Source organism: Trachemys scripta, chromosome 18 (genome assembly GCF_013100865.1).
Source record: "Trachemys scripta elegans isolate TJP31775 chromosome 18, CAS_Tse_1.0, whole genome shotgun sequence".
NCBI classification, from domain to species: Eukaryota; Metazoa; Chordata; order Testudines; family Emydidae; genus Trachemys; species Trachemys scripta.
In genome coordinates this window covers 6,666,265-6,692,712 of record NC_048315.1, presented here as the reverse complement: position 1 = coordinate 6,692,712, position 26,448 = coordinate 6,666,265, and the positions used below count along the sequence as shown (strand labels likewise).

Here is a 26,448-nt window from a genome sequence, read left to right as displayed (position 1 = left end):
TACACCAAGATTGAAATTAATGTAAGATAATAGTGATACTGAGTTTGAACTCTCATTTCTGCCCCTATGTTCACCTCATGCTTTGGTAAAATCCACAGCTCTCCATGGTCTTAGTGAAAATTACATATTAATATAGCATTTGCCTCACCCACGTAAGCAATTGCTAATAGACTGTAGCATGCACAAAGTAGTACTGAACATATAATTGAAATACAGCTAGCACAACAATATCAGAGAAGTGAAAAATCTGAAGCAACCTTATGCACAGTTCTGCACAAGTAGACAGACCACCATTATAATTTTTCAAATAGAGATTTTTAAAAAATAATTAAATCCTATCTGTATTCTAGATCTGAAACACTTGCAGCATGCTTGCTGAAGAAGCTTTAATACAACAATGAACCAACACCGTCGTGGAATTTACATTGCTAAATAAATTTTGACATATATAAACTTGACGCTTGTGTAATTTGCAACCACCTTACCATCAACACAAATATTCTGACTGTGGTGAAGAATACTTTTTTTTCTCAGTTCAGTTTCTTTCTTCTCTGCTCTGACAGGATGGAACCCATTGAGATTCCATCTCATTTCCTGAGGTGGTGGTGGAAAGGTGGCTGCAGGCCGCACATTCAAGCCATCTGCAACAGTACTCTATCAACAACGTTACTATAGTTTGGGACTACCATTTGGAACGCCTTCCTCCCAAAGAAGACATCTGCAGTGAAAGCCTGTAGTGCTTTATGAACACACTGATGCATGATCAGGTGGCAGCTTTACAGATTTCTTCTGTAGTGGCTAACTTCCTTTCTTCCCAGGATACTGTTTTGGAATGAACTGAGTGGGCTCTGTTGATTAAAGCCCTTCTTGGAGCAGTATATCTACAGCTGACTATCCTTTAGTAATACAGGTTTTGAGCCTCCTACCTATCGAGAACTTGTCTGCCTGCAAGACAAGGGATTTAGGGTGGAAGGAAATCAATGCAAAGGTTTTCCTGAATTAATCAGTTCTACTTCCGTTTATTTTAAGTGCTTTTCTGATATGTTGTACATGCCAGGTGACCTCTCTTTCACTTTTTGAAGCTTTGGGAAATTTTTTGTCCATACTCTTGCATAGGCCAAGTATGTGGGAAGATTTGTGGAAGGCCAGGAGTATCTCCTCCTCTCTTAGGACTCATTGTTCAGTGGCCAAGCTGTCAAGCTGAAGAATTCGGTATGGTATTTAAAAAGGAACCCTAAGAGAGGAGATCTTGCCTGCTCATAAGATGGACCATAAACTTCTGCAACATTTTCTATAGAGGTGGAGACATGTGCACTGTAGAACTGGGTGAAATAACATGATGAAGGTAATAATATGGTTGTAGGCTGAAAGCAGTGGGGGTGAGGACAACTGGGAATTGTCTGTTTATGTTTGAGTTAATAGCATATGCACTTTCACAACTATAGCTAGTTAGCCAGCTTGTCTGAACAATACAAAAAAAAAAAAAAGGAACAAGAATGCACAAAATGTTTTATTGCTACAGTGCATACAATATGTACTTCTCACACTCAATAAGTCTTAAAAAGCTGTATAGTAAGATATGAATGTTTACAAGATTTATCTTCTCTTTACTTTGGAGTGTTTTATCTGCAAAGCCGTGTTCAGTGATATTGAACATTTCACCAAGTCTCTGTATAAATATTGTTATTCACCAATGGGCTGTCAGGGACTCTGTTGTAAACATTTATCCAACATCATATAACTAAGATGTTCACAGCATATTTTATTACTCAGAAAAATGCAAGTCGTGATGTTTAAGGTGACTATGGGACTCTGTGTACTTTGCCATCCTTGTTAAAATGCGTTTCCCAGAAGTTCTAAACACAGAAGTAGGAGAATTCAGAGGAAAGAAAAAGAAAAAGGAAAAAAGATTTGGGAAAATAATAGGAAGGCTGATTAAGGGAATTTGAGAGCTTAGCGTAGACCAAGAAGGATGGAGACAACTTTTGTAAAATATGCAAAGGTTTAAATACTACAGAACTTCCATCAGAGGACTTCAAAAATGAAGGAGTTAATTCTCTCCATATGTCTTGGATTTGGCTGGTTAAGCCCACCTTTCTAGGTAAGAAAACAGGCTCTCAGAGGTAGCATATTTTGCTCAAGGTCACACAGAAAAGAACCAAATCAGAGAAAGAACCAAATACCACTATTCCCAGACCAGTGTTCTGGCCATTAGACCAGTAGTTCTCAACCTTTCCAGACTACTGTACCCCTTTCAGGAGTCTGATTTGTTTTGCGTACTCCCAAGTTTCACCTCACTTAAACTCTACTTGCTTGCAAAATCAGACATGAAAATAAAAAAGCATCACAGCATGCTATTACTGAAAAATTGCTGACTTTCTCATTTTTACCATGTAATTATAAAATAAATCAAGTGGAATACAAATATTATGCTTACATTTCAGTGTATAGTATCTAGAGCAGTATAAACAAGTAATTGTATGAAAGATTAGTTTGTACTGACCTTGAGAGTGCTTTTTATGTAGCCTGTTGTAAAACCAGGCAAATATCTAGATGAGGTGATGAACCCCCTGGAAGACCGCTGCGTACCCCCTGGGGTACGTCTTCCCCTGGTTGAGAACCACTGCACTAGACCATCCTTCCTCATGATGAATTATTCTTATTCGTAAATGAAGGCAGAAGAAGAAATAATGGGTTTATGCCACAGCAAAGAAATTGCAGTTTAAATATAATTTTAGAGGAAAATGTTTACTATAGACCTGGTGGGAAATGGAACAACTTGCCAAGAGAATATGTGAAATCACCTTCTCTCTTTTTATATATCGATTTATGGACTTAAAAACAATTTGAGGTAATGAAATCAGTCCTTTCAGGATGTAGGTTGGACTAGATGAGCCACTAGGGACCTAGAAAATAGATACTGAAGTGTATATGATTAAAAACACTAATATTTATGGGAGAATGGACTTGTCAGTACAAAGCCAAAGGGTCACCATGGTCTCTCCCATTGTTTCTATCTTTTTATGTAGCACACTATCCATTTGCAATTACTGTTATATAGCATCATTATGCTTAAGTGTTTAAAAAAAACCTGTCTATATATTATGCATTGAAAGCACACTCTGCCATGAAAAGTAAAGCAGTATTAATTAACCTTACTAGATAGAGTGCTGACTTTGATTTTCATTTAATAAATAATCGATGACTAACTCAGTTGGATGTTGTTGTTTTTTTTTAATAGTGTAACACTAGTATAGCCAAAATTACACAGAGCCTTGTACAGTTTTTGAACATCTGGGGTGAGACTTGTGATAGACCTATTTTCAAATTACAGGCCAAATTCCTTAATTGGGGGATCAGAAAACATTTGGTATGGGCTATGTAAAAATTTATAAAAGGTGTAACACTCAGGACTGGGAATCTGTGTACAATGCCAAAAAGAAAAAAGACAGATTGTCAGAGTCCAAAAAAACAGTGTGTGTTTGGGTCTAAATTATACTGTAATTTATTCTACTATAAATAAGACTTCAGTGAAGTAAACACTGGATTTACACTGGCATAACAAAAGATATGGCTCTATCCTCCCATGACTCCCCTGAAAAATACATTAATCACAAATGAGAGGAGCTTGTTAAATTTTTTACAGATGGACACTTAAGTCCTCCCTCACACCATTGTTCAGAAACTCTTCAGTGGGAGGATCAAACATCACCACCATATGAGGTAGGAGATTCACTAATGAACAGATTTAGAAATGAGCAGAGACAAAATACTTTAAAACATGTTAAATATTATACTTAAGAAAAGACTATCAGTCACCATAATGGAGCAGGGAAGCAGCTTGAAAGGAACTAATACTGAACAGAGGGAAATGTATACTGCTCAACACCAATGCATGCCTGCAAACTTGAATTAACAGTCCTGCAGATAACAGCAGACATGCCATGTAAATGGACTAGATGTGCCAGAGTATACATTAGAGTAACAAAATGATTTCAGTGAATATCGTCTAATTAAACTGGAAAGTGCCATTTACTGGGGGTGTGAATAAGTAGATACTAGTTACTATACTGGGGTTTAATTTAATTAATTTCCCTAGAAAATTAAATTGGAGGACGTTTAGATTTTTTGATATTTTAATAGACTTTTACTTTTGTGATTCTAATGTTTTTAAATGCCCATTTTATCAATGCAAGTTATATTCACACTCAAATTGTTAGATTTGCTTTTGCTACAAAATGATTCTCTCATTAATAAAAATGTACAGGCAATAGTATGTAAACATACCTACACTATCCTCAGATTGATTCCCAGTACGTAGATACTTTCTTTGTATGGGTGAATTTAGCAACAAGCGACGGTTTATTCAGAATTATAGATCGTTTATAAATCTATTCACTTTAACTTCCAGGTGTAAGTGATAATACTGGCATTCTTCACCGGGGTACCGTGAGAATTAGTTAATCACACTGAAGTTATAAAACACTGCTTAAGTAGTACGAATGATATAAGATTTTTCTTAATGTATATTTTCTGATTGACTGGTAGGGAGTACCCATCAATCACACCTGAATCAGCCACGTGAACTACAATTCTCTCTGCAAAAGAGTTCCAAACTTTTTAGCAGCCCACAAAGCACTTCTGTCTCCAGGAAACTTAATGATTATTATTCACGTGCCTGCAACGTGCTTGGAATTGTACAAGACACAGCATACGAGACTCTTTTCTCTTGTAGTCTAAAGCCAGGGTCCTACTTTGGAATTTGCTAGTGTGGATCACGTTATTCAAGGGGACTCCACAGATGAGATCTGATGCGGGATTTGCGCCTAAAAAATACACAGAAGACAGGCTGTACTGGAAAACTCAGAGTAGGGAATAATTTGTTATTATAAATGTTAACGCACTTGTGGACATCATATAAAATGAGATAGTATCTATATTTAAAGATACCAAATTACTACTTTAAGTATCCTGCTAATTAGAAGATTAGTAGATAATAAATCAAGTACTTAATCCTTTGGAATGGTGGAGGATTGACTTTACCGCTATGGCATTTCACTACTAAAAACTCACGGGGGAGGGGAGATATTTCAAGAATTTCTATCAGACTAAATAATTAAAAAATTCTTTAATTTAAGGCAATTTTAAGATGGAACCTCAGCAGTTACTTTCTTTGCATGCCAAGAACACTGACAAGCATCACAACTTTCTGAATTGATAATTCTCTCGGAATGCTAGTTGTCTCAGCTTTATCATCTTTCTTAGAAGAAATATCATAGGAAAGTAAGAAAATAAAACATGCAAACCAAAGCAATCTCGTGAAAATGTGATCATCAAGCAAGTAGGAGAGAGAGAGAGATGCTGGTGTTTTCAAGAAAAGGAACTTAAGGAACTTAATTTTAAACACTGCCCTTTGAAAATCATTTAATTAATGTATCTATTAGTGAAGGTGCCCTTGATTTCAATAGCCAGTTACAATATCTGCAACAATTTTCAGTTTTAATATTTTCTTAGACTTTATAGGTTAAACTGGGGAGTCTGAGGTGATTGAGGCCCGTGGTGCCTGCAGCCATATGCATGATGCATACCACTGGCAAGCAGGGCCACCAGGGACAGAGGGAGGGCAGGGGCAAGGGGCAATTTGCCCAGGGCCTTCCATTTGAGAGTGCCCACAAACCAAGTAGTATCCTGACCTGATGCATGGAGTGACAACCCCTGTGCAGTAGTTCACAATGCCCCGTCCGCCATCCCCATCTGTGGAGCGGCAGACGGGCCAAACCTGAGCATCACTGCGACCCTGTGCACCAGATCACAAAGCCCAGGGTGGGGAGTCGGGCTTGGCCTTGTGGGACAGCAGCCACTGCTGTAGGGTGTGCGTGAGAGGTGGGCTCACTCTCCAACCAGGGGGGTGGAGTGTGGTGCAGACTCGGTGGGTGAGGCCCTGGGTCCAGCGGCTGCAGTGAGGACGGTTCCACAGGGATTGACGGTGATGCTTGGGATCTCTCCGGCCCACGTGGTACAAGTGTGGACCATGTGAAAGATTTCTGGGGGGCACCCCGGATTGAAAGTAGGACCCCTTGCACGGTATCATTAGTCTGTTTTACTGGATTTAAAGGACTAAGTTCCCTAGCTGACTGATGTAGCAGACTCACCTGCTTATGCAAACCAGACTCTAGAGAGGGACAAAAAGCCATACAGAAGCAATGTGTGAACACTTAAGAAACGTGTTTCTTGGCACATTAATATGAGAGATGTCATGACAATTTTTTCACCTGATTCTCTTCTTGTTTTTGCATGTCATACCAAGATGGCCCCTTCCGCATGAAGGAAATGGGTACTTCACACTCTCTGAAGTGCATTCTTTTATTAATCATATGAAAGAAGTAATCAGATCAACACTTGAACCTGAAAGCAAATTGATATACATCATTTATTTCAAACTGTACCATTAACATGAAAAACTTCGCAGTTCTGTTTTTCTTTTTGGTGTGGTAACCAGCTTTAATAAAGAAATAGAAGGCAGAAGATTTTTTGTAACAGGTAAAGTAAACTTATTACTGTCTCAAGTGAAATTTCTGTAAACAGAAAGATTATTTCCTTTTCTTATTCTTATTTAAAATTCTTGGTGAAAAAAGGCCACGCTGAAAATCCTGACAAGATAGTATTTGGAATTTTGGTTTCTGGAATAAACTGCCTTTATTTGCACCCAGGGAAAAACAGTAGTAGTCAACACTGCCACCCTGTGGTTTTGAGCTCCATTGCACTGTTACACTTCCCATTTAAAAGAACAAGGACAGGTCAAATTATTAAGTTTTGTGAAAGATTTTAAGAAAACTTGAACTGATAGAAAACTTTGCACAATTTTGTTAAAATTCCATTCATTCTAAAACAAAGATTTTCAGCATGAACATTTCCCAACTTTGGGGGAAACCTAAACATCACAATATTGTGCTAGCTTCATGAGAACATAAAAGGTAAGTGACTCGAAACTATTATATCTATTTTTATTAAAGTTGCAAGAAGTGCAAAAAGACGACAGAAAATTAGATTTTTAATATTTTCACTTTAATAACCTAAGGTATTATTTGTAAGATAGGTATGGAAATTTTCTTTTTAAAAATACGGTTAACCTGACACATTCAGAAAATAAAAGGAACATTTTCAGATTAAAATAATCCAAAGTAATTAAAAGCAATAATTAAAAATAAACGGAGAGAGAAATTTTTTTAGCTCATTTTAACAGGTGCATTAACAATACTGCAAAGAATTTATAACATACCTACTCATTCCATTCAACCCTTTGGGTCCAAAAACGTAAAGAAACTCTATTAAAAAAAGTATTGAAACTTCAGAATAGAAAAAATAAACTTGCAATAAAAATTAACTTTGACACAAAGAAATTATGACACTAGAGCTGCATCCACAGTATTTAATTTGTCTGAATAATATAGTTACAGATAAACAGGTTCACTCCATATACAATTACCGATACTTTTTTTATACAGCTCATATTCCAATACATCAACACTTTTATTTACATGGTATTTATGTACATTAACATCTTTCTAAAGTCAGTGCATTGTCAATAAGTTTTATACAATAATTTACAAAGTGAATGTAGTTAACTTAATACATTTCCTGCTAATTCATGAATTAATTTAATTAAAAAAATTAATTACAACCAATGTAACAAACACAAAAGATCAAACAACATTAGTAGATTGTGCTACCTGCTTAAATAAAATCTTTTAAAGTAAATAATTTGAAAATCTTTCAATTTTCATGGAGTTTGGCTAGGGAGATATAGACAAATGTGATCCCAAAATGAGAAATTCCACAATTCATAACATTTGCTTTTCTTCAACCTCACTGTTTAGACCACTCTAAAGATAAAATACCACACAGAATAGGGATCGACACCTTAGGTCAAAGACAATACTTATTTTGAAACTGATCAATCCTTACAGAAGTACAACTTCCATTTAAGATTGTGGGGGTTTTGCCTGAGTAAAGCACGATCAACTTTATATAGTTTCTTAAATGGATAAAAACAGCCCCTTTCTGAAAAGTAGATACTTACCAGTTGATTTGGCATTGTTGTAGAACATACTGAAAGGAGGCTGAATATTAACTAATTTTACAGATCTAGAATGTAAATGTAAATTTAATCAGTAATTATGTCAAGTCTAAAGAGGGATGCTTAAAGAAATGAATGATAAAATTTGCTGAGGCTCAGTTGAAGAAAAGGCTGAAAAGAGTGAAACATTTACCTCGATTCAGATATGCTAACAATTTAACACAGCTAAAATACTAAAAGAAATGCCTACTCATAAATAACCTTTATTCCAGTCTTGAACAAGCTCCAATCCTGTATTTCTTGCTCAAGCCAAAGCCCCACTGACTTAAAAGGGAGTTTTGGCTGGGCAAGGAAAGCAGAATCTAGCTAGTGAGTAATAAAATGAATGCCAAGTAGTAGCAAATTTGTTGACTAATGCTGTTAAAAAGTGTTTTTTTCCCCCCAAAATCCTGCAAATTAATGCCTAGCCTGTTACAGTAAGAAAATTTGAAAATGCAAACCAATTAAAAAAACAAATCCAGTTTAAATTATGAAATGAACGAAAATCCTTTTTAACGTAACATAACTACCTGACAACCATCATTTGACATTTGTTTTAAAAGACACAGTAGATAACAGTGACATCCATTCACTCCAGAGCCCTTACAGCAACAAAAATAAACAATGCTTCTGAATTGTAATTGTATGAATTTTTTTTAAAAGTGCAAAATTTAAAAGCAACACTAGTAATGAAACATAACATCTTTCCTTCCATGAGTTGGGAGCACTTTGTGCAAAGTGCACATTCAGACACAATGCATATAACCACAGATATTCCCTCCAGCCTGAACAGTTTTTTGACACTTTTCAATGTCTAAAAGATAGGATTCCTCAGGCCAGATAGCCATTCCTGAAACTTGCTGATTTGCACAACCAACATGTGGAGAAAACAAATTATAATAAACCATTCAAGTGCAGAAATCAATCTGCTCTCAAATTATGATTTGGTCGTGCTCCCAACATACTGAAAGCAACGATACACATCAATAGTGGCAAATATGGAAAAATTCCATAACCATTCTGTAAGCTTTGTGCACTTTTCATTTTCTTGCTTTCCCTGTCTTGCCAATAAAATGGGATGAAACTTCAGGAAAAAGGAGGTAGCAATATCATGTTGTCAATAGACAACACTACAATTTTTTCCCATCATCTTGAATCTAAGGAGAACCTTAGGATTTTGTTAGAATAACTGGTAAACTCTACACTACTCTGTTTAGCTCTTATTTGGACTATTTCCTTTAGCTCTTATTTGGTCCTCGTTGGCTTTCAAACCATATTATTTAAAGGCCAATGGCAGTTTTAATCTGACGTCTAACATCAGAATTGTTTAGAGCATGTAGTGAGATATTAGAACAAAAACAATGTTTATGTTAACTGCTAGCTAAATAGATGTTTCTTTTTGTGCTTTCTGACCACAGGATAAGACAACTGACATTTAGCTCGTTCACTTCAATAACACTGTAGCCAAATGTAAGTTTCATCCTGCATGCTCTCAAACGGTCCATGGAAGATCACTTGTTTACTGTAAAACACAGTACTTTTTATAATCAGACTCAAAATCTTCATCCATGCTGCTTGTGTCTGCCATCTTTTTGCCATCTATCTTTGGCAGAAACTGTGCATAGTCTACCCCCTGCTGCTCGTAGAAAAGAATGTAGGCAGAGTCGGTGTCAATTTCATCAGGATGTAATTCCTGTAAAGCAGAACAAACATTTACTAAAACTTGAAGTTGTACCATTGTGCTAACATCACTGAATTTAAATACATGCACTTACTGTAGAAACAATTATTTGAAATGGACAGTAAGAACAAGGACAGTCACATTTTCTCAAACTGCCTTATTTTATTAATCAGGCTAAATTATTTACTTGAAAATGAGTTCACTTTTATAATCATAAATGCAATTACTTAGAAAATATTTAAACCACAATTATCCAGTAGCTTCAATTCAAAATGTCTAGCACAAATGACAAAATTTATTTTGTCTATATTGTTATTGGGCAACTTTTCTATTTTTGGCTCAAAATCATCAAATATGTTTCCTTACTCTGTTAGCAGCATATATTCAAATTTTAATATTAAAAGTTTTCCAAGTACAATTTCAGGGCATCATTTTAATGTTCATATGTTACTAATTTTCAAGCTATTCATATTTCTAAACAAACAGTTGACATAAAATTGGGTTTTAGCCCCACAAAACTAATCTTTCATGAAAATGAAATATTTACCTTACAGCTGCTGTCATTGTAACAGTACCACTTGTTATTTGGGTTTTTGGCATAAGTGACATAATGACCTCCTCCCATAATTCCTGAATGGCACTAAAAAAAGATTTTTGTTGTATTAAAAATATATCATTCATTGAGATTGACACCAATCTGCCTTCTGTCACTGAGTGGCAATGGTTCAAGACATCCCTTGAAATCAACAGATCCTAAAATGCTCATCTACTGAATGCTTCAATGTTATCTGGTCAAAGCTCTTTCCTCAGGTGTCAATGCAATCTAGAACGGTTTCTAGCTACAATCTAAGTAGGACATACCAACTGCGTTATTCAAAGGGATGAAAGGTATGTCAAAGGTATGTATGGCAGTTCCCAGCTCAACCCGGCCAAACTCAATTAAATTTCTCCCACACACCCTTTTCCTGCATTCATCTTTCTCCATTATAAAACCTTAGATTCCACCACCATTTCCCCCATCACTTTTATCCTTGAAAACATCTAATTCCTTCCCATATCCATGTATTACCAATTCGTTATCTTCTACAATATCAAGTAAGTTGGATTCTTAATTTGTCACCACAGCTAAACAAAAACCCCTGCACTTTTCACATCCGGGTCATCCTGTCCCTTGCTATATTGCAACCACTCTTCTTTGGCCTCCCTGGTGCCTACATCTCTCTGCTTCAGCATGTTTAAAACACTGCTGCAAAGATTTTCCTTGCCTGTTGCTCTCACCACATCACTTCCCTCTTTGAACCCCTCTATTGGCTACTCCTCACCTACCATATCATGTTTGAATTTCTCATCCCTTATGCATCTCCAGTAACGCCGCCAACCTCAGTGTCCCCCTAGTGTTTCTCTCACTGCTCCCTCACCACATTTATCTTCATCAGTGTTGCACCATATGCTTAGGACAACCTCTCAAATGCAGAATCATAAAATGTCAGCGATGGAAGGGACCTCAGGAGGTCATCTAGTCCAACCCCCTGCTCAGAGCAGGACCAATCCCCAGACAGATTTTTGTCCCAGATCCCTAAATGGCCCCCTCAAGAATTGAACTCACAACCCTGGGTTTAGCAGGCCAATGCTCAAACCACTGAGCTATCCCTCCCCCCCCCATGAGAGAGAATGTCAAGCTTCCACTCTCTCTGTGACATTTGGGGGAATCTAGCTGTATAACTTATGAATTCTGGTTGATATTGTAAAGTTATTATGAAATTGCTGTGTCATGGAATGCCTCTCTCTCTCTCTCTCTCTCTCTCACAGACAAGGTGTTAAGCATGTGCCCCCAACCCTCCCGAGACCAGGTACAATGATGAACTCAGTGACTGCCTGGACTTCATTTGGACTCTGGAGGCTTAAAACACACGGGATCCCTTCACAACACTTCAGCAAGTGTCCAGCAAGGCAAGTGTGTCTAGACCTGACAGTCAAACCTCTCCCAAAGATTCACTTCTTCTGAAAGGCCTACGAATACTCATGAGTCAATTAAATGTCCTCTCCTCTCAAACTCAGTAAGAGAGAATACAGTGTTAGAAGGGAGAAATTTAAATAAAATCAAACAGCAGTGTCATCAAATGCGCACAATGGTCATCAATAAGCAGTTCATCTAGCCCCCTTCATTAGGAAAGGGCCTATCAACTTTAGATGCTGTATTCACAAGTATTAATAATGGTAAGAAATTAATAAGTTTTGGTATTTTCCAGACTGTCAGACAAATTAATATTCAATATGTCTATATCTGTCTACATGCATACTCCTCAAACATTCATCTGGCAGGCCAGTGTCTGTGAAGCATTTTGAGAAAGTAAAGCTTTATGTAAATGCTACTTTAATCATTAACTCTAGTAACAGGTGAGAATCTAAATCTGGCAAAAAAGTCAGGTTAGATATAAGGATACATTTAACAATATGAACAATTATGAAATAGAATATACTTAAGGAAGCACCTGAGTCCCCATTATTAAAAATCTTCAAAACCATTAGAAAAGTTCCCAGTAGAATCAGAGCAAAGAAAGATTTTATTTGATACAGGCACCTATTCTCTGCCTGTGGCACACAATTTCAATTGTTGGGTGTACTGTGAAGATGTAGGTGGCCCTGTAATACACAGGTCAGACCTGATCATCTGGTGATCCCCCTCTGGCTTTAAACTCTACGACTGACTGAGATATTCGAGCAGAAAAGCACTGTGCAGAGATTAACTGTTCAGTTATATTCAGCTTTATGGTAAACTGAATTTACTGAGGATAACTCCATTTAATTCTTCTTTTTGTTATTCTTCTCAATGACAAGTGTTTCCTTCATGCCTATTGCACGTGAAATTCTAAACTTAACAAAATTGCAGTTTAAGCATATTTTACTTATATGAAATGTCAACTTACCGAAATTGCATATAGATTGTAAATAGGGTTAAAACAGACTTCTCTTTGGTCATCTGTAATATCCTCCTCACTGTGGTTATCAATCACACCATTGATACTGCCATTACTATATGAATTCTGCTCACAAATGTATCCATTGGCTAAAGTCATCTCGTCCTGAAAAATGAATAATTCACTCTGGCTACCACCCAAAACGGGTCCTTTGCTAATGGCATCTCCTTGGTCAGCAGTAAGTTTCTGTTCCTGGTCAGTACCATTCTCTTTACTTGCATCCAAATTTTCTTTGCTATTTGATAGTTTGTTTTTACCTATCTGTGGTAGCCGCAGTCGCCCTTTACCTCTTCCTAAAGTCCTAGGGCTGCTATTTGGGCTACTGGTTTTACTTGCAGGACAGCTGGTTCCACTTTTCCTCCCCAGTGATGGAGATGCTGTAAAAGAAAGAAGTTAAAACCTTCTAAGTAAGCAAGCTGCAAGCCTAGATTTTTCAATACAAGATTTCTTCCAATAACTAGAGACGCTAATGAACTAAACTTTCGGGATGGATAACTTTTTCTTTTTAGCGACCAATTCATACTTTATAGTTAGAACTCAGAGTGAGACTATTAATTTTACGTGGATTAGCTGGCAGATCTTGCTTACTTACTCCCTCGCCTCCCAAATCTACAATGGCACATATAGCAGGTGAAAACTTCAAGCCACAGAAAATTTGAAATGCCAATATATACCAACCCTGAATAACTCAACTTCTTATTAATGACTGCTGTAATAGGCTTATAATGGAAAACGGAGGCAGAAATCAATGTTTCAGAATAAACTTAAATTCTGAATCAATAAAACAAAAATAACCTCTCTTTTACAATGAGTACACATTTCAATTGGCTTGTATTTTATCAGTTCCAGAGTAAAGAAGATTTTGAAGAAGAACTACCATACTTCTTGCTATAGGTCAATAATCACTAATTTCTACACTGCAATTTATAGAGAGACAGATTTCCTCTATTTATTCCCTACCTTTGATGTTATTCAAGATGCTACTAGTGTTAAATGAGGATGGACTCCTGTTCAGCACATCCCCTTCGCCTGATGTATAAGTATTTTGGAGATCGGTTTTCCTAGGCTCCCCTTGCAGAATCCGTGGCTCAGAAAGGTCATCAACCTGGGGAGTTAGTTGCTTTCGTTGACAGTGACTTGGATCCCTTTGTACCAGAAAGGCACTTGGGTCAAAATTTTCACGAGGAAATTTAACAATTTTCTGAGATTTTATCCAGCGGCCATTTACAAACTGAAATCGTTTCAGGTGAATTATCTAGGGTGAAACACATTAAAGAAAACAAGGTGATGGTTATATCACAATGACCTAATCAAGTAATTTAAATGTTTGTTTTATCCTTCCAGAGATATTCACACTATAAGATTAGAACACAAATCAATTTGAATTGTACAATGTGTGTGGTATCTGGGTCCACAAAGGCAACATCTACCAACCAACAGTAGGTAGGAGAAAAGCTTTAATAAATAATTAAATAAACGAATATATAAATAAATAAATAGCAAAGCATACTTTGTGTTCTTTGGAAAACTTATAAATTCAAAAGTAGCAAAAGCAGATGTTGCATAATTTTAAAGACGAGAACAAGGCTGTGTTCCATAAAGGTAACAGAACCAATGGCACTGCAATAATTGCAATGAACATTTCAATCCTTTGCTGCAGCAGAACAACGCATGTAAGCAGAGTTACAGCATTTTCCATTTACATTATGTAAAACTGATAATACATGTGTAGCGAGTTCACATTGGGTCACCTATGATAGCCATGATTCAGTTGAGACAAAAGGGAACATAGGCAGATCTAAACCTTCCTTATTCTGTGAAAGTAGGAAGATGTACCCAGCAATCCGAACTCTTGTGATGAGTGTACATTTTTACTGTTGCCCAAAAGAAAAAGAAAATTATTGAAAGTTGTACCAAAATAGGGGGAAGCCTCCAAAGGTCCAGTTTTTTAGTGGCCAGGCAATGAGTCTTGCACTTGGAACAGTAATACATCTCATCTTCTCCCAGTTCTTCCTCACTGGTAAAAGCTCTTAGGCAGCTATCCAGATTGATGGGCTCCGCCTGAGCCCGTCGGCTTTGTTCAACACTTTCGTGCTCTTCTACAATCTAAAGAGGTTACCAGATAAGATGAACTTTGTATCTTGGCAACTTTCCTAATACAGTAGACCCTCAGAGTTATGAACACCAGAGTTACAAACTGCCCAGTCAACCACACACCTCATTTCGAACCCGAAGTACACAATCAGGTACAAGTAGCATAGAGGCAAAAAAAAGCAAATACAGTACAGTACTGTGTTAAACAAACTACTAAAAAAACCTAAAGGGAAAGCAGCATTTTCCTTCTGCATAGTAAAGTTTCAAAGCTGAATTCAGTTAACGTTCAGTTGTAAATTTTAGAAAGAACAACCGTAAGGTGTTGTTCAGTTACGAACATTTCAGAGTTACGAACAGCCTCCATTCCCAAGATGTTCGTAACTTTGAGGTTTTACTGTACCTCAAAAACATACCAAGTACTTCAGATTCATGTCCAGGGTTCTTAGAAGTACCTTGCAAACTTATTGGGGAGTAACTTATTTAACTTGTTTGAAAGGAACTTCAAAAACAATTTTATGTGATAAAGTCACATGTCTGTCATCTTAATGTGAAGCTCAGGAACATAAATCTTTCCGGGGCTTAGGTATGACTGCAATACAGAGGATAGCAAGTTTTTCCACTTCAGATCATTAAAGGTGTCAGAGGAAGTGGCTAAAAAAGTCAAAAGTTTTTTTATAAAAACGAAATAAGCAGGGCCTGGGGCTATACTGTTTTCAAATGCTTTATTTTACCTAGAATTTCTTCAAGCAGTGACTTTTTTTAAAAAAAAGCCCACACTTTGGTAACCATTGTGAAATTTAGACGAGTTATTTATTTTAGCTAGTTCTATGTCTCCTCTTTAGGATTATTAGGTAGAGAGATGTTATTATAGAATTTTTTAAAGACCTTCCTATTTTTGTCTGATTTCTCCATTTCTATTGTGCGGGAAGGAAATAAATATAAGGCGCATTTAGTGCCTTTCAACAGAGGATCTGAAAAAATCCTTTACAAATGTTAATTAAGCCTCAGACACTCACATGAGATACAACAAGTATTACACGTTCAGTCTACATATAGGCAAATTGAGGCACATTGAGGTCCATGGCAATTTGATGGTAGCCAACATAAAAACAGGATAACCTTAGGAAATACAGTTATTTTATTGTAGTATGTACTTAATGGCTTTTCCCATCTTTTCTGTTAATAGGATATTCATTTTCCCTCTCAAAGTAATGAGATGTGCAAATAGCTCCAAGGATCCATTATTTAGATGCAATTCTTTTAGTCTATCCTCTAGAATTTACTCATACTTGAAGCTAAGTTTATTAGCTACCTTCTAACCACCACTTGGGTTACTTCCCAGAGATTCTCTCTAGAGACAATTTATCTCTACCATTTAATTTAAAGTACTATATTATTGTTTCCTATGCTATGTTCACTCATACTGTGTCCTTTAAAATGGGCATGGTCTCCTGTTGAACTCCACATGTTATTGGAGACTCAGACTGACATCCGTTGGACCATTACATGATGCCTACAGAGGCATCAACTGCTCCTTGTAATAGTGGCCGACAGTAAAACAACCAGTCTATGCATGTGTGTAGGGATCAAGGGTAAGGAAGTCAGTCTTCGCCAGCAGAGTTTAACTCTCCATATGTCTGGCAGATACCTTATACGTCTTGAGGTGCATAGTTGAACTTCAATCTTTCCCTAAGTTACCATTTTTGTTCATCAATACAGGAGTATTGTTATGCAGTTAAAATCTCCTCCCAATTTAGTCTCCCTCGTCCTAAACCTGGAAAGAATCTGCAAAAAGTTTTGGCCTGACCTTGGTTTTTGGTGTAGATTCTGCCAATCGTAACTTCTTTACACAGCTTGGAGCCTCTAAGTACCAGATTTCTGCCTTCCTTATTTTTGACCTGGTCATCCACCTGTAAAGCTATGTTTTTTTTAAAAAATTATTGCCACCCCTTGTTTCTTAGCATAACCTTCTCTCCTAACCTTGGCACCATACAGGGTCCGGTTCTGAAAGCACTTCTCAAACAGTCAGACGCCCTGTACTCAGCTGACAATGATAATTGGGATCAGCAAGTATTCTAGGCATGAATTTTAAGGGGTGCCATTGGTAATATGGATCCGATTCCCTGAGGGGTGGAGGAATGAACTGGGAGAGAAAGAGAGCTGGAGTCCAGTGTTTTGCTTTTGCTCTCTGAAGCCATAATGGCTTAAGCAAGTTTTCCCTGATATAGGCATCTGGACTTTGGCTGAAGCTCGCCATGTGTTCTACCATTTACTTCAGGATGCAGATAAGGAAAGTCATGTATTTTACATTTAGATATTGAAAGCCATGACCTTTTTTGCATCACTTTTTTTTTTTTTTTTTTTTTAAATACCCACACTTTTGCAGGTGCTTGAAATCCAATTCAAGCCAGCAAAGTCAACTGCTTAATTTGCCGTCATTACAACTAGCACATTACAGAATGAAATGTAGAGATATTGTGTTTCAACAGTGTCCCTGCTCGGACCCCCAAGTTCCAATATTCTAGTGGTCTTTTACTAACTACTTTTCCACCGAGGGCTTGTTTAGACAAACAGTTGATGTGCAGCAAGCTTGGGTGTAAATCCACAGTGCACTGACTGGTCATGTGGACCCTGCTACTGTGCACTAAAAGTTCCCTCGAGTGCTTTGATCTGCTCCGCTGTGAAACAGGAGTAGGTCAATGTACACTGGCAACTTTTAGTGCACTGTAGCAGAATGCACACAGACGGTGCTCAGCACGCTAATTTGCTGTAAATGTATTAGGGCTGTTGATTAATCGTAGTTAACTCTCACGATTAACTCAAAAAAATGAATCATGATTAATCACAGTTTTAAATCGCACTGTTAAACAACAGAATACCAATTGAAATTTATTAACTATTTTTGGATGTTTTTCTACATTTTCAAATATATTGATTTCAATTACAAAACAGAATACAAAGTGTACTGTGCTCACTTTATATTAACTTATAACTGCACTCACAAACAAAACAATGTAAAGTTTTAGAGCCTACAAGTCCACTCAGTTTGTTCACATTTACAGGACATAATGCTGCCGGCTTCTTATTTACAATGTCACCTGAAAGTGACAACAGGCATTCCCATGGCACTTTTGTAGCCGGCATTGTAAGGTATTTACGTGCCAGATATGCTAAACATTCGTATGCCCCTTCATGTTTTGGCCACCATTCCAGAGGACATGCTTTCATGCTGATGATGCTTGTTACAAAAAAATGCGTTAATTAAATTTTGACTGAACTCCTTGGGTCTTTGGGGGAGAATAGTATGTCTCCTGCTCTGTTTTACCCACATTCTGCCACGTATTTCGTATTATAGCAGTCTCAGATGATGACCAGCACATGTTGTTCGTTTTAAGAACACTTTCACTGCAGATCTGACTAAATGCAAAGAAGATACCAGTGTGAGATTTCTAAAGATAGCTACAGCACTCAACCCAAGGTTTAAGAATCTGAAGTGCCTTCCAAAATCTGAGAGGGACGAGGTGTGGAGCATGCTTTCAGAAGTCTAAAAAAAGTTTCCGATGCGGAAACTACAGAACCCGAACTATCAAAAAAGAAAATCAATGTTCCGCTGGTGGCATCTGACTCAGATGATGAAAGTGAACATGCGTCTGTCTGCACTGCTTTGGATTGTTATCGAGCAGAACCCATCATCAGCATGGACGCATGTCCTCTGGAATGGTAGCTGAAGCATGAAGGGACATATGAATCTTTAGAGCATCTGGCATGTAAATATCTTGCAACGCTAGCTATAACTGTGCCATATGAATGTCTGTTCTCCTACTTTCAGGTGACACTGTAAACAAGAAGTGGGCAGCATTATCTCCCACAAATGTGAACAAACTTGTTTTTCTGAGGGACTGGCTGAACAAGAAGTAGGACTGAGTCGATTTGTAGGCTCTAAAAAGTTTTACATTGTTTTATTTTTGAATGCAATTATTTTTTGTAATCATTCTACATGTACAAGTTCAACTTTCATGATAAAGAGACTGTACCACAGTACTTGTATGAGGCGAATTGAAAAATACTATTTCTTTTGTTTTTTTACAGTACAAATATTTGTAATAAAAAATAAAGTGAGCACCATACACTTTGTATTCTGTGTTGTAATTGAAACCAATGTTTGAAAATGTAGAAAACATCAAAAAATATTTAAATAAATGGTATTCTATTATTGTTTAACAGTGCAATTAATTGCATGATTACGTGTGCGATTAGTCGCCATTCATTTTTTAATCGCTTGACAGCCTTAAAATTTACACCACAGTATGCTGTGCACTAGCAGTTCCTCTCGACAAACCCCGAATTCCATCTGACACTCTGAAATATTCTCCTTTACAGTCAAATGGACCAATCCACCCCTTATATACAACGCCACTGGTTTCAATTCAATTAACACTAGAGACTAATTTGGTCCAAATTAAATGATGCCATTATTATGCCAGATGTTTCTTGTACCTTTTGGATTGTTACCTCTCCATGTTCTGTAAATCTCCCTCTCTCATGACCTATTTAAAGGTTTTCAACTTCTTTAGCATACTGCAGTCCTTTTCCCACCAACCCTCCAAACCCTGCCAATGTAAGTGCCAGCAAATCTCCAGAATGCACATCATCTAAACTCAAATCAGTTTGCTCCTAACACACAATCACAGCTAGTGACCCCTTCTTTCCTCAGCTAGCCTCTTCCACATTTCATAACAGTGAAACACAAATTAAGGGAATGCTCCATTCTCCACATGGCAGGATGTCACAAGCTGCCCCTTCACGGGCAAACACAGGCACAGTGGTGTGTCTGAGTTGTTAATACAACCCCTTTACTGCTCTAAGATTCCCCTGAGCACACTTGCCTGAGAATATTGGGTGATCCTGGCTGTCCTTCCTAACTATTTCGAGGGCCCTACAGAGCTCTTCAAAGCCCCACTGAATGACTATGGCTTCAACTTCCGGGTTTCAGAAACTACTAAACTTTGATTTTAACTATATTAAACAAACATCGTAATACCTTACAGTAACCTTTCTACTTCTTATTCTATTAGGGATTAAAGTCTAATTTTATAAGAGCTCAGCAGGGCATCCCTTCTTGATCACAGTTAATCCCACGGACCCACACCAGTGATCTTGCTTTCTCTCCCCTCAGGAGCTAATTGATGATCCTTCAAATTCCAGTCAACCCCCCCTGAAGTTCTGAACTGACAGCCTGGATGCAACTTCCATCCAGGACGCCAACCCTCTGTGTCTCTGTGCACCCACTGGCATACGTTCTTCACACACATATCCTGTCACACAATTTCACTAAAGTTTATTCTATAACATCTCAGATCAAACAATTTCAAGTTCGTATAGTTCCTTTTCCACACAGCACATCAAACTTCCTCTCACGTTAGGTAGCCCTCAAACTGATAGGTGAGATGTTTGGTTGAGTTTACACATAATGTGTTCAGGGCTACAATGCACTTTTTAAAGTCAGGAGGCAGAGAGCCAACAAAACTTGTGTCTTTCATCTTGCGACAATATTTGGCATCAAATGCCAAATCAAATGCCAAATTTTCAGTGGGCATCCAAAGGTACTTGTACTTACTATGCCTGTTGGAACACTCTCCTGCCCCCTGCTGCCCTTCCCCTAACTGTTCCTGAATATTCTGAGGGCGAGGCTATAAAAGATGCTGTGGGGCTCTGACTACCTCAGTTCCTCTGACTGTGTCCACAGATCTGAGTAATTAGGACTCCAGGGAAGAGGGGAAGGTAGGCATGGAGCGTGAATGTACACAGCTCATGCAGTACTGTCATCTGTGGAAGGTGGAATGTGAAGTCCTAATTAAACAGTGCTCTTCAAATACAGCATCCAACTAGAATGCTAGGTCTAGTGCATAATGGTTTGTAAGTGTGTGTAGCAGCTCTGCAAATTTCTACAATGGGTATATGCCTAAGGCATGCCAAGATATTTGCAGTGTAAAGGCCTGATAGGGATGTGGAAATATGCGTCCCATAAACTGAGAGCCCCAAATAAATCTTGGGGCTATTGGGAGAATGGATTCTAGGGTCAACATACAGAAACTGAATATTCTGACTAAGGAGTTGAGCTTTCTCAAGTCTAAGATGGGTCAGAGACAGTTACTGATTCTGAAGAAAGACGGCTATCTGGAATACGAACCCTTTCCCCTGAATTCCTTTGGAACTTCTTCTATAGCCCCTACTTCCATGAATGTGCAAACCACTTTTCTTAGTAGGTTCTCATGAAAGGGGCACCCTAGCTCCTCCTGAAGTAGTAGGACATGGAACCAGTTTTACACTCCCTGTGAGCTCTTGGGATTAAGGTGTTGCAGACCACAAATGCTGAAGGAGACTGTCCTTTCGCCACTCAAACCAGATACCTTATTGGAATCCAAAGCAGGGCATACAACAAGACAAGAGGCACACCTCTTAAATCATGGCCTCTTCCCCTTTGCAGCTACCACAGGATCTGTAAGCTTTCACACCAACGTGTGGGAAATAATAAAATAAATACTTAGAAATTTTAACTTCTTTATTTTCTTAACACTAACTCTTCAAAGGAGGTTAGGTCCAAATTGCATCTCCCTGGAGAGGTTCCTGGTCTGTCCGCTGCCCCAGCTGAAAGGAATGGAGGTGGCCAGAGCACATCCCTTCTTTTTATAGCCTTGCCCTTGATTTTCAGGAATAAAGAGAGGGGCAGACAGGGGTGGGAGACAATTCCTACGGGCACTGCTGTGACATGTTCCACTCAAAGCGGCACCACGGGTGCATCCCATGAGTAGGAACGTATAGCGGTCACTCAAAGATGGGTCTGTTTTCAAAAGTTTACAACCAAAAAGTTACCTTTTTAATTTATTTACAATTAAAATTTCAAGAATTGTCAGCCAAGTTCTGTTTGTAAAATGTTTATTTAAACTATGCACAGACAGGTAACGTAGTATTTTAATGTACAAACTGAGTATGACATCTTGGGTTTGGGGGTTTTTTTGCTTAAGAAGTTACCCATGAGGGCACAAGTTTTTTATAGGCACAATTTACACACAAGTCACAATCCCAAAATCACTTACACATGCTATCTTTAGTTACATAAGTAGTCCCAATAAACTAATGAGGCTACTCATGTGCATTAAGTTTAGCTTGTGCCCAAGTGCTTTCAAGATTGGAGCCTCTCTTTTTTGTGGATGTTGTCCTATGTTTAGTGCATTTATGGAGACTAAATCAAATGTCATTGTATCAGGATGCACTGGGAATATGCACATTTTGTGGTTGTCAAAAGCTTCATCACAAAGTAAAAGGCCTATGGATATACCAACGTCACACAAATTGCCCTTTACAGACAACCTTTGAGTTAGCTCTTCCCATTATTGATTTTGTATTCATTATTTCAGTAGAGGACAAAACACAAAAGCAATAAGGCAAGTGCCTAAATACTGAGAATATGTTTCTAATCTCGCTCCTGCTGAGATGGACTAATGATGAGCACGCAACCACGGAAGTGATGTTAAAATGGGATACATTTCAGAGCTAATAAAATACAAGTAAATATCGCAACTTAATGATGTGCTGCTGGGTTTATTTTGTAAATGATTTTACCCGTTCCTGTGATGTCTGGTAGCGGAGATGAAGGGCTGTAGGATCCCAGTCTACGGCGATGTAAGCATTTCCAATATAAGCCCTGTCTTCTGCACACTCGATTTTACACCCACGGCAAAATCTAAATGAAAAAAAAAAAAAAACCCTTAGCCTCAATGGTGACAGATGAATTATCCAATAACTTAGATTCCTGTTAATCAGAAGGATACTTTGTTCTCCTTTTTCTTAGACCATGGCCATCACTGTGGTGTTTGAGACTTTGTCTTCTGTGCTAGAAAGGTGTGTTTTTACAGTAGGGTAATCCAGGCACGTTAGTGATCATTCTGTAACATCCTAGTGAAGACAGGGCACCAGGTAGCTAGGCAAAGTCAACACTATATCCTCACCCATAGCTGAACTTGTCCAGCTACCCGACAGTTAAAAACCACAGTGACCGTGTCTCCACTAGGATGTTACAGCGGGATAGCTAATGGGCACACTTTTTTGTAATCAAGACAAACCTGAATGCTTCCCAATGGTGCATTATGCAATATGACTAGCATCTGTCATGTGTGGCTCTCTTCCCCTCTCCAAATTTTGTGTAGACTTTTAAATAGGTGTGAGATGCGGGGTGGATTATAAGCTAAGACAAGGTCTTTCTCTTCTATGACAGTTTGTAACACAAATAGGCTTATTTTTTTCTTTTCAGTCATATTTTTTCCTGGGTATGAAGTCTACAGGCCCTTGTGAGGACTAGACATCAAGAGGTAGGATCTCAAGGTAAGCCAAGGACTGTCCAGTATAGTGTCAACATGATTAGTTTCAGGTTCACTAAGGGTCCATCTGCATTACAGATATAATCACACAGTAGCTTGGTTGTCTCCTACAGTAAGAGATGTACCTGCTCTAATATATTTGATTTGCTTGTGAGGACAACAACATTTCAGGGTGTAAGATGATTATACAGCTATATAGTTCAGCCTTAGGTGAATAGTTATACTGGTAATATGAATAGGCCCTAAGGTATAGTTGAGTGTTAAACCTTAAAAAACACTTGGTAAATTCAAGTGTTTCACATCATAGAGACAAGTCAATGTCTGATGGCTTTTGGGGACTTTCAAGGGTGTTCTAGACTAAGAGGAAAGGTTTCTGGCTACTGAGAAATAGGTTACGGCTCTTGTCTATAGCAGCTCATACATGTCTTTCCCCAAGATGAACCACCTACTGTCACTGTCAATTCCTACTCAGGCTAGGAGGCAATGATTTATATTGGAAGGGTAGACTTGAAATAGAAAGACATTTTCTTCATGCAGAGAGGACGCGACCTGGGGACAAATAGTAAGGGCTTTTTGGGTGGTCATAGACTTGTTCTTTTTTGGGGTTGGGTATTGACTTGTCCTGAGGAATGTAATGGGTTAAAATATATTTTAAAACTTGGTGCTGGTCTCCTATGTTGAAGCTTGTGTGTCAGAATAGTTTTCAGTTCTGTAAGTCATAAAAGCAATTCTGCAGTGAAAGCCTGCCACTTGGGGGTTTTGGTTAAATTAAATTCCAAATTCTCATTGTTTGATATTATCTCTTGAAGTCCTGAAATCTATCAAAAATCCATTATCATAAATTAGATTTCTGCTTAAGTTATCCCCTGGCTCAATTCTAGAAAGAGCAATTCACCTGTACCATGGACACCAAGCACAAGAATTTCCATCCTTCTGAACCACCCTAAGGGTAAATGGATACTGGTACCCCATGCTGTCGTCGCTGAAACAGAACAGAATACAACAAGAAACATAAGTATTGATCGAATTCCTTACCATACACCACACACTATTCACCCTGCGTTTGATTTTTTGCTTGGAAGGAACGTTTAATACAGTAAGCAAGCATGATGGTGCATGAGATCACTGCTTAAGGGAGCCAATTCCAACCCATTAAGAGCTGCTTAACAAAACAAGACGCCTCCCTGTATCATCTAAATTCCAGATACACACACTAATGTTTGCTTTGTAAGTCTGCTCAGCAGGACAGTCACATTAAGCTGCAACATATTTTTGAGGGAGGAGTCCAAAGAGCAGCAGGCATAATTACAATATAAAATCAACCAATCACACAATCATACTACAAGCCTCATTTTATCACATGGTAAAATAAAGCTATTGGACCATTTCCTGACAAGGACAGTAATAAACTGCAGAGATGGAAATTCATAAATACTTTTCAAGATCCTGCTGAGGTAACAGATCTCACATAAGACTCTATAGCAGTAGAATTCTCTCCGCATAGGCTAGCGGATACATTGAGCCAATTAAGTAATAGTCCAGATTATCAAAGGTTCACAGGAATACCTTCAATTGGAAAATGGTCACTCATCTAATCTGAAATATATTAAAACATTTAATTCACTATGTTAAAGATAAGAGACTTGTTTAGCAGTCATAATGCAGAAAGAAAGCACCCTGATGGGAACAAAGGGACATAGCAGAAAATTTACTAGAGGCCAGATCTACACACACAGTTGCACAGATACAACTAAAGAGAGAGAGAGAGAGAGAGAGAGAGAGAGAGAGAGTGTGTGTGTGTGTGTGTGTGCGCGCGCGCGCATGTGTGTGAAAACACACCTATTTAATTAAATCCACACAAAACCCTGTGTGGACATATTTAAGTCCATTTAAACCAGGCTTATGTCTGTTAGTCCTGTATACCTGGCTCTTTTCTCTTTCAAGTCTCATTCCTCTTTGAATACATTTAATAATTTGCCACAAAGCCAAACCTTCATCCCATTCAAGTCAAAAGCTAAATTCCCACCAACTTCACCAGGAGTAGGATTGCCATTGACTGAGTATCCATTTACTCCCCTAGCTAACATGGAAACAGACTCACTTGTTTAAATTAACTCAGCTATAAATTAATCCATTGCACAAGCTACTTATGCAATTAATTACATTCCAGACCATCTAAAATCACTGCCACACAGTGAAAGGACTTATCAGTATCTAATTCTTAAAATACATCAACTGTGCTCAGAGCAAAAAAAAAAAGTGAATTATTTTCCTGCACCAGGCTGCATAATGAATTATCAATCAATGATTCAAAAATATCCATTATGTAAGAATAACTTAAATTTAAACCTAAAAGCATAAGATAGATAACTATATTAAAGGACCCATAGCATCATTATTTAATTTGTAATACATGAAGATGACATGTCTACAAAAATAACCCACCAGATGGAATCCGCAGGCAACAATGCATTTGAGCTAAAAATATATGCAATAGTTTCTAAAATAGTTGACATTTAGAGTTTAATTGGGCATTAAGACCATATCTTCATCTTATGGAGTGTCTCATGTCAGCAATTAAATTGACAAAGCAAGGCTAAGCACTAATACTTTTGAATCTTTATAAGGAAGTCTGTACCATAGTAAAGGGTAATCCATAGGTTAGCACATCCAACTCACCAGTCTTGTGCATGGTTACTAGCTTCCTGGGGAGGGAGAGGGCTGGCAAGCCGGGAAACCTGAATCCATACTGCATCATACAAGTCTTTTTTCCGAGTATGAACAGTACATGGAACAATTAATGGCATTCCAAAGAGACTGGGACGATTCTTCTGAGATGAAAGGAAATATAGTTCCGACCGCATCTGTATTTACAAATGAAAGGAATAAACGTAATGTATTTTTGTGTGCGCATTAACTGATATTATAACGATTAGAAAGCTGACTCTTTCCACTTGTCATTCACTTCAGTATTTTCCTGTGCTCTGTTTGATCTTGAAAGAGACTAATAATTCTACAATAAAATCACTGAGCAGCTCTGAATCATGCTAGTAAGTCAGCATTAAAAACTGGTTTTTTTGGTTGTTTGTTTTAAAGTTGAGTTACGGTCTGAAAGTTCTGTCATTGACTTTTTATTTACTATAGCAAGTGTCATATAGACCGCAATTACTAGGCTGTATAAGCATTTCCATCATAAACCTA

General features: G+C 37.8%; 1 protein-coding gene across 5 annotated transcripts in view; it reads right to left on the bottom strand.

Moving 5' to 3' along the window:
- Positions 1 to 7,415: 7,415 nt before the first annotated feature.
- Positions 7,416 to 26,448, bottom strand: part of USP32 (ubiquitin specific peptidase 32) — a 119,942-nt gene continuing 100,909 nt past the window's right edge. For 3 of the 5 annotated variants that reach the window (XM_034752196.1, XM_034752198.1, XM_034752200.1), the window contains 8 exons: positions 25,927 to 26,111; positions 24,143 to 24,229; positions 22,493 to 22,613; positions 14,690 to 14,881; positions 13,736 to 14,030; positions 12,725 to 13,152; positions 10,345 to 10,437; positions 7,416 to 9,809 (listed from right to left, as the gene is read on the bottom strand). In XM_034752196.1, coding sequence (XP_034608087.1) covers positions 9,636 to 9,809; positions 10,345 to 10,437; positions 12,725 to 13,152; positions 13,736 to 14,030; positions 14,690 to 14,881; positions 22,493 to 22,613; positions 24,143 to 24,229; positions 25,927 to 26,111 — 1,575 coding nt within the window. In that variant the 3' untranslated portion in view covers positions 7,416 to 9,635. The remainder of the gene's footprint in view (positions 9,810 to 10,344; positions 10,438 to 12,724; positions 13,153 to 13,735; positions 14,031 to 14,689; positions 14,882 to 22,492; positions 22,614 to 24,142; positions 24,230 to 25,926; positions 26,112 to 26,448) is intronic. The other 2 variants (XM_034752197.1, XM_034752199.1) reach the window with 2 other exon arrangements.